This window comes from Lactuca serriola, chromosome 3 (assembly GCF_051521515.1).
Source record: "Lactuca serriola cultivar US96UC23 chromosome 3, Lser_US96UC23_V15, whole genome shotgun sequence".
Lineage (NCBI taxonomy): Eukaryota > Viridiplantae > Streptophyta > Magnoliopsida > Asterales > Asteraceae > Lactuca > Lactuca serriola.
In genome coordinates, this window is record NC_136410.1 from 45,638,867 (window position 1) to 45,650,864 (window position 11,998).

The following is an 11,998-nucleotide window of genomic DNA, read 5'->3' on the forward strand; positions in this document are numbered from 1 at the left end:
TAAAAATGTGACAATGGTGCTGACATTACATGATCCGTTGATGTATCACTTTTGATAATGTAACAATGGTGCTGACATTACATGATGAACTCTTTGAAGACTTGATAGTGAGAGTCAAAAAAAAATTATGACTTTGTTATAGTTTTCAAAATATATTCATATAGTGACTTTTGTGCAATTAGTCTTATCATTTAAAAAGAAAGTGAAAACTCAGTTAGCAACCGAATAACCATTTGCGTTTTTTATACCCTAAAAATAAAAACGTTTTTGGTTACGAGGACAAAAAGATGTATATTTTTTCTTTTGGTCAATTCAGAGTTTAATAGAACAGTTGCGTTTTTTATACCCTAAAAATAAAAACGTTTTTGGTTACAAGGACAAAAAGATGTATACTTTTTCTTTTGGTTAATTCAGAGTTTAATAGAACAGTTGCGTTTTTTATACCCTAAAAATAAAAATGTTTTTGGTTACAAGGACAAAAAGATGTATACTTTTTCTTTTGGTCAATTCAAAGTTTAATAGAACATTCAACAAACGTATGACAACCACGGCGGTGAGGACTGAACTTTCACTTTCTTACTTGAAGTCATACCACTCATTTCATTCATTCAGTGCCTGCGGTGAGGCGCGACCCACGCCTCAAGTTCGGATTACCCCTACCTTAAAGGTCACGCTGACTGAAGCCATTCCTAGCCACCATTACTTTCGAAAGAGTCTGTCTTTACTTTACCAGCTTCTCTAAGATATCAATCACTAAACTAAACAAAGTAGCAAAAATCATAAGAGAAGAAAAGTTCACAGAAGGTTGAGAAGTAGTACGCCCGGTTCACCAGGTTCTACCACTGTAGGGCCAAATCATAGCCATTTGAATACCAGGAAAGATCAGATGCGCGGAATCGCAATTGGTGTGCGCGCTACCTATAATAGAAGAAAATAAGGAATCGTATTGACAAGAGTCGGTCAATGCCATTCAATGTCCAGCCAATAACCAATTGAGGAAGCAAGCCGAATCCTTATATACGAGAGAATAAAGGGATCATAGCGGTGAAGGAGGACGACCGGAGAGAGGAGCTTACGAAAATAAGCTACTAAAAGCGACGAGGGCAGCATGTCTTTACTGGGGAAAGCTGCCATTACTTTCGAAAGAGTCTGTCTTTACTTTACCAGCTTCTCTAAGATATCAATCACTAAACTAAACAAAGTAGCAAAAATCATAAGAGAAGAAAAGTTCACAGAAGGTTGAGAAGTAGTACGCCCGGTTCACCAGGTTCTACCACTGTAGGGCCAAATCATAGTCAAAAGAAGAGTTTGATCCTGGCTCAGAAGGAACGCTACAGTGATTCGGGTGGTTGGTGGCCCCTTCGAGAGTTGCGGGTCCTTGTCGCTGCATGAGTGGTAGCTCACGCTCAAAAGTCCTCCGACACGAGTCCTAGTCGGGGGAGAAGTGAAGCAGCTTTCTTAGACGGAGAAGGTTCTTAGTCTAATCGCAAACTGAACCCGTCTGTAACCACAATGACTATATGCTTAACATAGATAAGGCCCTACCTGCCAGCGCGCGGATAGATAGGGCGGGCGAAGCGCGAAGGGGATGGATGTCTGAGCGGTTGAAAGAGTCGGTCTTGAAAACCGAAGTATCGATAGGAATATCGGGGGTTCGAATCCCTCTCCATCCGCGAAGGGACTCACTTTAAGAGGCCTCGTAGTCAGACTTCACATTGATTGAAGCAGCTGTTGGAGAGAAGGCATCAGTCAGACCTGCAATTACCGGGTAGTATGCAGCGGCAGTCATGGGTGATACGATTCCAAGAGACAAAAGCATATTCGATTAGCTACTTAGGATGAACCACACGGAGGCGATCTCGAACATCAAAAAGAGATATATAGAATTTAAAAAAGACAGAAGACCTTCCTAAGATAGATGGAGAACTCACCCTCTCTCCTAGAAATCTTGTTTACACGAGCTTTAGTAAGCCTATCCTGTAACATCCTATCGCCTGCCTGCCACTACGCTTGCTGCCAAGCCCAGTGAGCACCATGCCGAATTTCTCTACCATTAGTTCTCCGGGCGAAAAAACATTAGACATTTCATCTTCTGAAACCAAAACTTTTGATGTTATTTGACGTACAATAATTTCTATATGCCTATTATGTATCTGCACCCCCTGGGAGCGATAAACCTTTTGGACCTTATTAACCAAAGAGATACGACTTTGGGAATTTTTTTTTTTCAGGAATTCTTCTATAAAGTCTTATGCTTCGATATTCAAGAACACTGACTGTGCCCAGAAATAGAAAGCTTCTGAATCCTACAAGGAGAGCAGCCAGATACATCTGTAAAAGTACAAGAATCGAACTTTAAGAGCTCCAGAAGGATTACTAGAGCGTTGGCTCGTTCTTCTTAAACTTCTTCCATTGTTAGCCATGATTAATAATCTCTTGTGAAATATCAGAGGCATAGGCAACATAAAATAGAAAATAAAGAAGGTGTAGTATAATATATCGTTGATTGCTATTCTTGAACCTCTTTACCATGCTAATAAGATTCAGTAATTCTCCAACAGAATTGGTTTCCACTTTTCATTGGCAAATCAAGAGGCAGATGATAAAAGATGGATCTGTTGGAATCATGAAGTGAATGTAGTGCTTGTCGACGCCTTTGAACAGTGTATCACAGTCGACACCAGCTTCCTTAATTCTGATCTGGTAAGGCTTACCTTTCTTTATGCAAAAGTGCTCCATTCAATTCTTTGGGAAAAACTTCCATTACTGTCCTAAGAACGTCCAGAGGTGCCTTTCTTGATGGAATGAAAGAAATGCCGACCTATAATTCCTGGTCATGAAGTGGAAAAGAAAGAAGTAGCATGGAAAGGAGGTGCGCTGGAAGTGGAAAGATTTTTTATTTCAAAATTTCGTATTAAGATGGATTTGATTTCAAGCCTTCTCTTTTCTTTGCTTTACAGAATTTATCTTTCTATCTATCAGTGAAGACTGAATTTAGGATTTGGCAATTATTGATGGATGTTGTACCTGGTCGTTTAAATCAAACCTCTATTTCGGTACAACGAGAAGGAGTTTACTAGGTCCACGCCGATTCGGGTCGGCCCGCAATGCCGCCCACCACACAATCATATGATGTGTGAGTGAGAAGAGGCTCCAGGAAAGGTAATACCCAACAAGCATGAGCTCCCCCCCCCCCCCCCCTGAAATGAAAGGATTCAATCCAGCCGCGCCCTCGATACGGCTACCTTGTTACGACTCCACATCTGTCTGTGAATCCCAGGGCACTCACCATCCCTTTCAACCGTATAATTCCTCTACTTAGAAAAAAACAGATCCAAATTCCCTATGCCGGAACTCTTTCTCTTAAGGTGCGGAGCGAACTAACCTCATACATGCTCCAGCCGTGGAACTCCCTACCCATTTCAAACTTGTGCCCTCGATTTCATCGGGAAAATAACCACTCCCTCGAGGGGAAAATGTTTCATTTTAGTAGCAACAGAGTTGTTCACCAAATGGGAGCTTTTAAATGGCCTTCTTTTTTTTGATCAAAAAGTAGTGTTTTCCCGTGTTTTTCGGCCATAAACTAGAGAGTTAGGTTAAAGGTAAGCCGGCTAAGAGGACTAGGAGCTTAGCTTGCTGGCGAGAAAGGGTGAGTGTTCAGTACGCTCTTTAGCCTTTAACAAGGGCTAAGCCGCTAGGAATGGCTTGCTGGCCTGTTGGGAGAGTGGAACGAAGTGATTCTCGTTAGAGAAGCACGAGTGGAACGGCTTTAGTGTCAGTAGGTGCCTAAATGAAGCGATTAAGCGTCGGGGGCTTTGCTGGCTTGCTGGCTAGCTCGTGCAATCAATAAAAAAGGATTCGCGTTAGTAAGCTAGCTTACAGCTTGCACTAATGGCTTCTTGGTGGCATATCGAGAGCACTTTCACAAAGTGATATTCTAAAGTCCCGAGGAAGCGCCTAAAAGAAAGCCTTTTTTCGAGATTTGGACTTCGTAACCGAAACCTACTTTTTTTCTTACTGTAGCATAGGCCTTCGCCACTTCAAACGGGCGCTTCGCCCCTCTTTTTTTTTATTAGAAAGAGCGGGGCCTTACTTATTCCTGTTTCCAATACTCAGCGGCTTGGTCGAACCAAGCCTCCGCAATTTCAGAATCCCCCTGCCGAATGGCCTGTTCTCCCCGGTCGGAATAGGTCGGTTAATTCCTTCCCTTAGAACCGTACTTGAGAGTTTCCTACCTCATACGGCTCGGCAGTCAACTCTTTTTGTAGTGGTAGAGGTCCCGATCAGGTTGTTTTAACAAGCTAGTTAGGCCAGATAGGCTAAACTAGTAGTTCGTAGTTCCCCAGGCCAGCGGGGTAGGTGCTTAGCTTGTTAGGAACCGAAGGCTGTTTGCGTACTTGCTTGTTCAAGCCTGAAAAGAAGCCAATACTTTCTCCTTAGCCAACCAAAGTCTTCTGATGGCAATAACCGCGTTTGCCGTTAAAAGTCAACCGGTGTTCTCCCTACGCAGGTAACACCCTACTCGTATTACCACGGTCTTCCGAGTAGGATATGTAATTATGGGGTCCTGAAGCACAAGGAGATTTTACTCGGCTGGCACATAGGGACATCGGTTTAAGCTCCATCAATGGGTAGCTTTATCTTACGGAGGTGTTAGGTGGAGGCGTTGATGCTGTACGTGCTGTTGTCGATGATAGTAAGGTGTTGCTGCTTTCTTAGAATCAGTAGCTTAGCCTGCCAATAACGAATTGTTTCGAGTCACGAATAGGAAATCAAGGGAGGTAAGCAGCTCATCAAATAGCAGAATTCTTGGTAGTCGAAGACCCCACCGTGGTATGCGCCAATAAGACCACCAAAAGCCTTTGTGGCACTAGTGGTACACAGAAGTCATGGGTGATCATTGGTCCGATGCTTCGGGCGAAACCTATTCCCAGGGTGTGACGGGCGGTGTGTACAGGGCCCGGGTACCCGCAGGGAGCGCAGCAACCAAGGTGCATATTATCATATAGAAAGAAGCGAAGCGTAGCGATTCGTACTACCGGAAAACCACCAAGGCATCTTGAAAGTGAATCATATTCCATGAATATGATATCTATCTAGTGTGATGTATGGAATATATGATAAAAGTGGAGTGTTTGGTTTTACGGAGGCTCCTTTGACCGGTCTGAGGCTTTACCTCACCCTATCTCGCTTACTCGTTGTGGTTTACCACGGAATAAACCTGCTTTTCATCGTAAGATGATGAGGGGTCGCTCCTGGAGTTGCTAGTGAGTCCGAGTGAAAGAGTCAACTGCTTGAATGGCCTCTTTTTGTGCATCAGATCCGGGCAGTCCCGTTCGGTCCGCCTTTATTCATCTATACCAGCTGCCACGCACGAGCCCATAGAAAGGATTTCGGTTGATGGCAGCTATCCTGCTCTGTCAGAGATAATTGGAATGGAATTGGTGTGGTTCGCTAGCTCTTTCTTTTGAGACGAATGAATTCCGAATAAAGGAAGGCGGTCGTGATAGGGAAAGGCAGGAGAAGTTCGAATCCGTTCCGTTCGGATATTGATCGGTCTTGGTTTGACATGGTTTACGCGTTACTGGTTCCCGGAAGAGTTTGTCTTAGAATTCAAACTAGATATCGGATGAAAGTGGTATGACAACCTCAAACCCCGGTCCCATGGGGAGAGTTTTCTATTTGAGTTTCGGAAAAGAAAGGAGAAGTCAGCTAGTTGCCATCCGCTCTGTCCCAATCTCCGGTCAATGATTGAGTCCGAACTCACCTAAAACGGCGTAGAAGGGCAAATCTACCTAGTCAAAACTCTTGTTTAGAGGAGCCCCTGAAATTTTGAAAGCTTCCTCGCCTTCACCCTATGAGTTCAGGGTGCTTTCCTGGCTCGCCTTCACTCATATCATAGGGTTGTGTTCAGTACGATCTTTAGCCTTTCTCAGAGAGGTCGTATTTCTTTGGGTTGGTAGTAATGGAATGCTTTCATTATCTAAAATGAAGAACATTTCCCACCAAAAGATCAGTCCAATAATACCACTCACTGGTAAATAGCGCAATACTTCTTCGTGAATCTCCGCTATTTGAATATGGAACATCATAACAACGAATAGGAATGAAACGGCTATAGCTCCTATATGAACTACTGGGAAGATCATAGCGAAAAAGTCGAGACCTAACAAAAGAAGTAAACCTGAAGTGTTGCGAAAGACTGGGATGGGAAACAAAACGGAATGTACCGGATTTTTAGCACGTACAACCATCAAACCAGAGCTACTTGAAGTACGGTACCGGTATTTACAATCTTTACTTCTCTATTATATTGCTCAATACGTTCACGGATAATATTACTAATTTCGTCGGCTTGAATGGTTACCAAGAAAAGAGGACGACTTAAGACAGCAAGAACGGGCAAAAGAAGTAAGTCACTTGCAAGCCCGAAAAGAAATCGATGAATGTGTCCCGACCAAGCAACACCTAGGTCTATGAATTTCTCTATCAATTCCATTACCTTATCCTTAGCCGTGAGGTTCCAACATTTTTTCCTGAATTTGCCACAACTCGAAGGCTAATTCATGCTTTGCCAAGGCTTACACCCATTCGCATTAGTTCATCCAAAGTTCCTTACCCTTATGCACGAATTATTGAATAAGCCATCTTCCTATCAAGGTTAAGGAGTCAACTGAGCATCTCAGCGGCGGGATTGAATACCCGGATCGAATCAGAGTTCACGCCGCCCGCCCTGAACAAATAGGAGGCGTGGGCCACAGGTCGCACATAAGCCGCCGGGTCGCACGACAGAAGAACACCCAACATAAAGATGCACACTCCTCCATGTGAAATATTCATCTTCATTGGGGCTTTTTTGTAGTAGTCGTGACCAACAGCCATCAGCTGTCGGCTCGTTGGTAAGGTGAGAGCTTCAAGCCCGATTTCTGGTGGCGCACCCCCCACACAAGCACCGCCCGACTCAGGGGGGACGGGTAAAGCTACAGGCCCAAAAACTTCGGCCCTTCTTTCTAAATGGGGGTGCCCAGGGCGCCTCATCTTGTCCAATGAAGATGAATATTTCACATGGAGGAGTGTGCATCTTTATGTTGGGTGTTCTTCTGTCGTGCGACCCGGCGGCTTATGTGCGACCTGTGGCCCACGCCTCCTATTTGTTCAGGGCGGGCGGCGTGAACTCTGATTCGATCCGGGTATTCAATCCCGCCGCGGGTAAGAGAATGGGGTGGGGTCTCCTCTACTCGCTTTCCCACACTCCATTCGATAGCTGCCTAAGAGCTTATTCGACAACAGTAAGACGACTGACTGATATGAGATTGAGCGAGGAAATGCCAAAGCCAAGGCTCACTCTCTCTCCTGCGCTAGTTAATCAGCGGCCCATAGGCGCGAGATGTACCTTGTGGGGGGGGGGGGGGGGGCGGCGGTCCCATGGACATAGTCCCCTTTTTGAGAAAGGAGAATAGGAACGAAAGTTGGCTTTACTGCAGCAGTACTCACAGTGAAAGGTCAGCGGGGGGCATAGCGAAATTCCTCACCGAGATGACTGGACAACCTATCGACCAGATCGCACCAGCGGAGCGATTCAAAGCCTCTTTGGAGCGAATTCCTTTGAAGTAGTTAGTGCTCTAATTGAGTGAGCCGTGGATCATAAATGATGAGCGTAGCTTAATTTAGCTGATCTCACACCGAACTATAAATAAATAAGTGAGTGGCTCTTTATAGCCCAATGGCTACCACCGGAAGTGCGCTAAGCTAGTCTTTCAGATTAGGCAGGGAACATGAGGGACAGTTCCTCACTACCGAAATTCCCTTACAGTTCTAGAAGGTAAGAGAAGCTAGGGCTTTTGAGTTCCAGTAATCAAGCCAAACTGGATTTAGAAGCTTTCTATTTCTGGGCACAGTCAGTGTTCTTGAATATCGAAGCATAAGACTTTATAGAAGTAACATCAATATGTATGGAGTTACTCATGTTGGTGGTGGCTTGTTTAAGATCATTCCTCCACGTATATGATCTTCATGAATGTATGTTTTGTTACTTAAAAATGAAATTAGAATATTATTACTTTATAACAATTGTTATTGGTCTTTAGATTTAAAGTGACCTACAAGAAAAAAAAAAGATTATACATTATACACACACTAGTATATAAACAAGTTCGATAATTGAATAGAACCCGACCATGCAAGTTACAACATTACGAATTGTATATATTCTCTAAGGATTGTACGTGACATGAAAGTAATACAACAAAAATAGATGTTAGAATACAAATTAATAACAATATTCTTCTTTGCAAGTAAGTGGATCTTGCACAAATGGAGCGATGATGATTGCATTAAAATACTTAAAATTTTCGAAAAGTGGTACCTAAGGAAACATGATTAATTGTTAATTTTATAAGTCTTTCAATAGCCCAAAAATATACGACGCACACATCACTCTTTATCTACCGATGTTTGAATACTTTTCTAGTGTAGGAGAACAATTTGAAAAAAGAATGTAAGAAAATACTTGGTAAATGTGGTTTTTACTTTTATATTACAATTAGAGAAATTAATTATCTTCCTACATTTTATTCCTATTATCCTTCTATCCACATTAAATTGTGATAAATGAACTAAAATATTACCGGTTTCATTAAAAATGTTATTAAATGAGACATATGTTAACATTTGATATGACAGAAAGATAAATAAAAATAAAATTTATTAATATATCATCTATCTTATTTATTTAGGGTGGCCAAAACCTAACCAATTACTTGGTTGCGTATTTTTATTTTTTATTTTATTTTATATGATATGATCAAATTGTACAAAATAATCATTTCTCATACTAGTGTGGTTAATTGGTTAGACCAATTTTTAAAGGGAAAATGACTTATTAAGGTAACTAACTATTTCAGTTGTCCATATATAGGTAATGTTTTTTTTTTGTACACATTAAGGTAACTAACTTGTTTTGTTTGTTCACATTTAGATAATATGACCGACTATCACCTGTTTTTGCTTATGTGGCATCCACCTGACATATAACTTGAATACGTTGCACCTACGTGACATGGTGCATATATGGGAAAATGACTTATTAAGGTAACTAACTATTTCAGTTGTCCATATATAGGTAATGTTCTTTTTTTTTGTACACATTAAGGTAACTAACTTGTTCTGTTTGTTCACATTTAGGTAATATAACCGGCTATCACCTGTTTTTGCTTATGTGGCATCCACTTGGCATATGACTTAAATACGTTGTTAAGTTTTTTTTTTCAAAAATAATGTAAATGTTACAAGTCGGGTTGCTGGGTTGTTGGGCCCTTGGGTGTTACAGGCTGGGCAACGGGCATAATCCTCTAGGCTTTTTTTTGCAATAGAGAAAACCCCAGGCCCAGGTAGTAAAATTGATACATATCATAATTCAGGGATAAAAGTAGAAAGTATAAACTTCAGGAATCTTGATTTACAATGTAACACCTTGTATCCCGCCAATATGCTCTTTCCCCTTCGGGTTCCCGCCAAGACGGCTCTATCACAATCTCCAATCTCCTTTGAGTGAATCACTGAATCTAAATTGAAAACCCTATACCCCGGATCGGAGAAAATGGAGACCAACGGTGGTAGTGGTGCTGCACCCACCGGTTGTTACAAGTGCGGCCGTCCAGGACACTGGTCCCGTGACTGCCCTTCAGACCCCACCTCTAACTCTAACAATGACGGATCTAATAAGAAACCAGCAGCATCGTCGCATCCGTTCAAGGCAAGCGGTGGCGTAGGTGGTGCTTCATTTCAAGGCCAAAAGCAGCCGATTGAAAAGCCGAAGAAGGTTCCGAAAACCAGGCCTAAGCTTACTCCGGAATTGCTTCTATCTGATGATGGTCTTGGATTCGTTCTTCGACATTTCCCTAAAGCTTTCAAGTACCATGGGCGTGGTCACGAGGTATTGATTTTTCCTTCCAATTTAATCTTAATTTGTACGCTCCTAACTAGATATCCACTAAACCCTAATAAAATATCTACAAATCTGAGAAATTGGAGCTTCCGGTGGCTGGCACATTGACGAATATCTAAAAAGGCACACTGTATTACAATATGCAGCGTCAGTGATACTTCGATATGCGTTCCCATTATATGCTGGTTTGTGATGAATTTCAGATATGTTTCTTTTGGCAAGTGAAAGATACCAACTATGTATTTTACATCAGTAATCCAACTCATACAACGGGATAATGTGCAAATCCATAGTGAATCGCAAATAAACCTTATGTTTCTGTATTGCAATGCCCATTATGCTATACCTAATAACTAAAGTTAGAAACTTTGTTATGAGGTTAGCTTTATTTTTTTCACCGGATGTTATTAGTATTTTAGATATTGTAAACTAGTAACTAGGGTAATGTATTCTGCTGCTGAATTCATTGAATATTATGATGAAGTTCAAAGAAACCATTTGTATCTAACTGCATGGATAAAATATGCAGACAAATGATTTGGGGAATCTACTAAGTTTGTATGCAGAATGGCACTCACATCTGATTCCTTACTACTCATTCAACCAGTTTGTTCACAAGGTAGAACAAGTTGGTGCCACAAAACGTGTCAAGGTAAAGTATTTCCTTATAGTTATCAGTTGTAATTTTGAGATGAAACATATAACCTGTTGTTACCACATGTATGTGCTGAGTTTAAGCCTTAAGGGCCTAATAAGTTTTTGATCTTGAACATTTTGAAATAAATAGCATTTCCTGTTTTATTTTACAAAAATTTCAATCTGTTTTTTTGCATGTATATGTTTGTGTGATATTTAACAAATTTGGGTTAAGCAGTTATGCTTAAATGATCTGCGAGAAAAGGTTGCACATGGAGGGGACCCAGCCAAGATACTTGAAACAACCCAGCAAAATGAAAATTCAAATCCTAATCCTGAACAAGGTGCTTCTGCAAAATCTTTATTTTTTTCACTATGTAGTAATCAAATTATAAAATTTCAAGTATCTGATCATTGTTTTATCTTGTGCAGATGTTAATGACTTGGATGATTTAAATCTTCACCCAGAAGACAATTTACCAAATAATGATGACACAGATGATTTCCAGCACAATATGATGAATGAAATTTTTGAAAACCCTACTGAAGTAAGCTAAATCCAGTTTCTACTTTCTTGTTTATATATAATAATAATAATAATAATAATAATATGAATCTAAGAAACTGATAATGATGTTTTCTTTTTTTGGTAGGAGGCATCTGGGGAGTTGAATAATGAGGCTATGAATGCTGATAAATCTGAAGCAAACATTGAAATGACAGAAGAATTAAAGGCTCGAATAGAAGCAAACAGGCTAAAGGCATTGGAGAGGGCTGCTGCTCGAAAGCGAGCTTTAGAATCTCAGGAATCTTGACTTTATTGTCTGTTGTTTAAACTCTTTTATAAGGAATACTTACTTGATTACCATGACAAATATATACTGCTTTTCCCTAATTCTGCTTTTGGTTTGTTAAAAATTATGTTAAGAAAGTTAATTTAGCAAGTAAAAACAATTGAAATTGTCATTTTTGTTGAAGAAAGTTATCTGCTCTTCATGCTGCTATGGAATTTGTCAATGCAGCCAAAGAATAAAGATAAAATTCAGGACCCAAATAAACTTAATATTTGCAACCTTTGTACATAATAAAATCAACTTAATTTTTAAATCTATCGGTATCAATATACAAGCCTTTGAAGATTCCATGAGCATTTTCCATCATGATTCCGGTTGTTCAAAAGAAAATTAATGATTCAACCTTTATTGTTTCCGTGTAATCTTCAGATATTACCTTGTTCAAGTCCACAAAAGATGATATGAAAAACAATTATATTGCTTTAGAAAAGAACTTGATAAAATATCTCCTACATTACTTCTAAATCCACATATTTTTCCAACGGAACTTGAACTCTCGGCCTTAAAGAGAGAGGACAACATTTGATACCGTTAAGCTAGTAATACTTAAAGGAAAAAAAAA

At 40.6% G+C, this 11,998-nt stretch overlaps 1 protein-coding gene and 1 non-coding gene across 2 annotated transcripts; both read left to right on the forward strand.

The window, feature by feature from the left end:
• Positions 1–1,586: 1,586 nt before the first annotated feature.
• Positions 1,587–1,673, forward strand: TRNAS-UGA (transfer RNA serine (anticodon UGA)). The gene has a single exon. It is a non-coding gene; the product is annotated as a tRNA-Ser (tRNA).
• A 7,791-nt stretch (positions 1,674–9,464) lies between these two features.
• On the forward strand, positions 9,465–11,477 carry LOC145092117 (uncharacterized). Its single transcript, XM_079030019.1, has 5 exons — positions 9,465–9,934; positions 10,476–10,598; positions 10,821–10,926; positions 11,015–11,130; positions 11,236–11,477. The coding sequence occupies exons 1-5, from the start codon at positions 9,599–9,601 to the stop codon at positions 11,395–11,397; spliced, it is 843 nt and encodes a 280-aa protein (XP_078886145.1). The 5' UTR covers positions 9,465–9,598; the 3' UTR covers positions 11,398–11,477.
• Positions 11,478–11,998: the final 521 nt, after the last annotated feature.